Source organism: Triticum dicoccoides, chromosome 7A, assembly GCF_002162155.2.
Source record: "Triticum dicoccoides isolate Atlit2015 ecotype Zavitan chromosome 7A, WEW_v2.0, whole genome shotgun sequence".
Taxonomy (NCBI): Eukaryota; Viridiplantae; Streptophyta; class Magnoliopsida; order Poales; family Poaceae; genus Triticum; species Triticum dicoccoides.
This window is the reverse complement of record NC_041392.1, coordinates 727,440,880-727,444,203: the sequence shown is the minus strand read 5'-3', so window position 1 is coordinate 727,444,203 and position 3,324 is coordinate 727,440,880. Positions and strand designations below refer to the sequence as shown.

The following is a 3,324-nucleotide window of genomic DNA, read 5'->3' as shown; positions in this document are numbered from 1 at the left end:
GAAGAAGAAGGAATAGAGGAGAAGTAGAAAAAAAGAAGAAAGAGAGGAGAAAAAGAAGGAATAGAGGAGAAGAAGAAAATCTAGAATAATAGAAAAAATAGGAATAGAGGGACAAGTACGATGACGACCCATCAGTACCGACTTGCAAACAAAGATCTGTTGTGGCTATCTAGCATTGGAATATGGAAAGAAAAGAGTTCACCCCGAGGAAATGGGCCAGAGAATGTGGGCTGGCTGAAATAAAGGTATGGTCTTACTGAATCAAAGCAGTCCAAAAAAAGTGCAAAGCCATCTTTCAAGAAGAAACTTGCAAACCATTGTCCGCCAAAAAACTTGCAAATCGTCATAGCAATATCACAGACTTAGGCAGTGATGTGGTGAATTTATTAATCTATAAATACAGAAAGGGTTATTCTTTGCAAATGTTAGTTAATGATTCCTCCTAACTGCTGGACACATGAAGACTCGCCTCGACTCAACACGCACATGCATGAGATCGATAACTGAAAGTTTTTCTGGGTTTTGCAAAAATAAAAAATACTTCCAAACCAGTGTCGGAATTATAAGTAAAATTTTCAGCTTGTGTTTTTAGAGTTGATGTCTAGAAAATTTAGATGGTATATGGTGACAAATATTTCCGAACTTACTTTTGCGTGCATGTGTATAATATGTGACCATTTGGTATGGATGGTAAGCTATATCAAAAAATGAGTGTAACACGTGTACTCTCCAAGAACTACTACATACATTGTCTTTTAATTCCCTGGTGGCATCTGGACCGGCCAATCGCATAGAAAAACAAGGACAACGATAACGCCCACATGTGTGGTGGGAGCGAAACCCGCCCACATGCCCTGCAAGACACAGACTGCGTCACGTCACCGCATGCATGCATGTGAAAATCTTTTTGCATTTTTAGTTTTTAAAATGTTTTATCTCTTAAATGGAAAATTCGATTGAAGATCCGTTTTCACCATTAAATCCTCGCGATGAGATCTTCGAAACTAGATCTCATATCAATATATTTCGACGAATTTTTTTGGGTTAAAAGTTGCCATGTCTATTGCCCATGAATTGTCATGGTGTTTACACTGAAATTGCCATGATATGTTACAGCTATTTTCTTCTATATTTTAAAAGTAAAATTTGACATTTATAAAACGGGGAATTAAGAAACTAGACTTGCCATGAATCATAAACTAAAATAGCCATGATACATGCACTTAAAATTGTCATGGTTCAGACAAAAAAAATCATGGTCAAAATACTGGAGTTATCATCATCAAAACACTAAAATTGCCATGCTCTACAAACTGAAATTGCCACATGGCACCTTTAGTTTAAGCACTATAGTAACTACGGTGTAAACATCATGGCAACTTTTGGACAAAAACAATTTCCTCGAAACATATCAACATGAGGTTTAGTTTTGAAGATCTCGTCGAGACGGATTTAATGATGAAAACCGATATTTCATTCGATTTTTTAATTAGAAGATAAAAAAAATTTAAGCCAAAAACTGAAAAGATTCCAGCTGATGTCATATGTTCACATGTGACAAAATAAGTGGTAAAAAAGGCGTGTGGACGATGTGCAAGATGTCACATGTGTGGACGTTAGTGTTGTGCGCGGTCATGAACACAAAGATTAGCCTTTCCCTAGATCGTTTGAGACCGAAGGAATCTTCTTGGGCCATGCATGCAGGCAGTCTGCCAGGGCTGCATTAGGATTTAGGGGCGTACACCAACTAGCTGATAGGGTCGTACGTCGCCGTCCTGGATCTCACCGCAGAGAACTGTCCCAGGCACAATTCAATTAGCACCACACCCCGGCCGTCAGGGTGCCGTCCAAGCTTCCTGTGCCTACAGGACTCACTTGGCCGTTTGTGCTCCCCAGATTTTAACATTGTTAGCTCAGATCGCAGTAACCCACACAGCCGCATGCGAATTGGACGCACAACCACCAAAAGCGAGCGCAATGGAACAAGCGACCAACGCGCATGACGAGCTTAGCCTCGAGCTCACCCTGGTCGCCACCGTGGGAGTGGCGCCGGCAGCGCCTCGCTTCTTCCTCTGCGCCTACTGCGACCGCAGGTTCCTCACTGCGCAGGGGCTCGGCGGCCACCAGAATGCGCACAGGCAAGAGCGCGCCCTTGCCAGGCTCCACGGCGATGCCGCTGCTGACATGCACGCCTCCCGGGCATGGAAGGCTGCTGCTCGGATGCCTGAGGGGCCCGAGGACGAGGTGCCGGCGGCGGGTGGCATAGCGCACAAGCGCGGCAGCAGCTGGCCGGAGCCTGACCAAGAGCTGGACTTGTCCCTCCGGCTGTAAATGGTCGGTCGATCGATCTCTGCTAAAATGGTTGCTCCGCACCACTTATTTCGGTTGTAGGTACGTCATGGTCTAGCTACTTTGCGTGGACCCTTTGTTTCAAGCTCGTGTTGGGCATATTGTCAGAAAGAAACTCATGTGGGCAGGCATGGGATTCATCGGCTCTTCTACTTTTTTTTTAAGTACTGAACTGAATCTCTAGAGCTTGTCGCTCCTTGGGATGAAACAAAATTCCCAATTTCTCCGGCCAGCTTGTATGTGCTTCTTTATGATAATCAGTTTTTTCAGAAAAAATCAAGATATATACTACTCTCTCGGTCCCGAATTAGTTGTCACAGAATTGGCTAAATGTTTCCTTAGCCGTTAGGAATCTAGAATAAGAACATCAAGAAAATTGAGATGTTGGCCAACACCAAATTCATTAGTGCCACCTCCTTTTCCATTAGGCCAGCCTACGTTTTCCCCAAGATTGACAATTTGGCAAACATAGTACAATTTATATATAACAAAAAATATCATTAGAAACTTGAAATAATATATTATCTAGCGGTACATGTTTTAGGATATATTACTTGTATTATTATATTGGTCAAATTGTCAATCTTCTTAGGCCTAATAAATTTTAATGGAGATAGTACTCCCAAGACTCCAACTTTTGAACCTCCAACTGCTTATACATTTTTTTCTCAAATTTACAGCTCAGACATTTCTCAAAACTATATTTGACCTTTGTGTGTTTCTAATCTCCATTATATAGTCTCGACAATGAATTGGGACGGGAAGGTATTTGAGAGGAAATAAGCCCAACACAACAGCCAAGTAGTTGGGTTTACTTCCACAATAAGTCTCGAACCTGTCATAGTTTTAAGACATTAAAGGTGCTCAAAGCAAATGAATACGAGCTTTATATTAGTTACTTTCTTTCGATCATATCCATGAAGAGTACATTGTCATCAATATATTGATAACTCATGGTCAAGAAAGGTGCAGAAT

At 41.8% G+C, this 3,324-nt stretch overlaps 1 protein-coding gene across 1 annotated transcript; it reads left to right on the top strand.

Annotated features, from left to right (window-relative positions):
* The first annotated feature begins 1,977 nt into the window (after window positions 1-1,977).
* On the top strand, window positions 1,978-2,577 carry LOC119328762 (zinc finger protein 3-like). Its single transcript, XM_037601738.1, has one exon. The coding sequence runs from the start codon at window positions 1,978-1,980 to the stop codon at window positions 2,329-2,331; it is 354 nt and encodes a 117-aa protein (XP_037457635.1). The 3' UTR covers window positions 2,332-2,577.
* The last annotated feature ends 747 nt before the right edge of the window (window positions 2,578-3,324 follow it).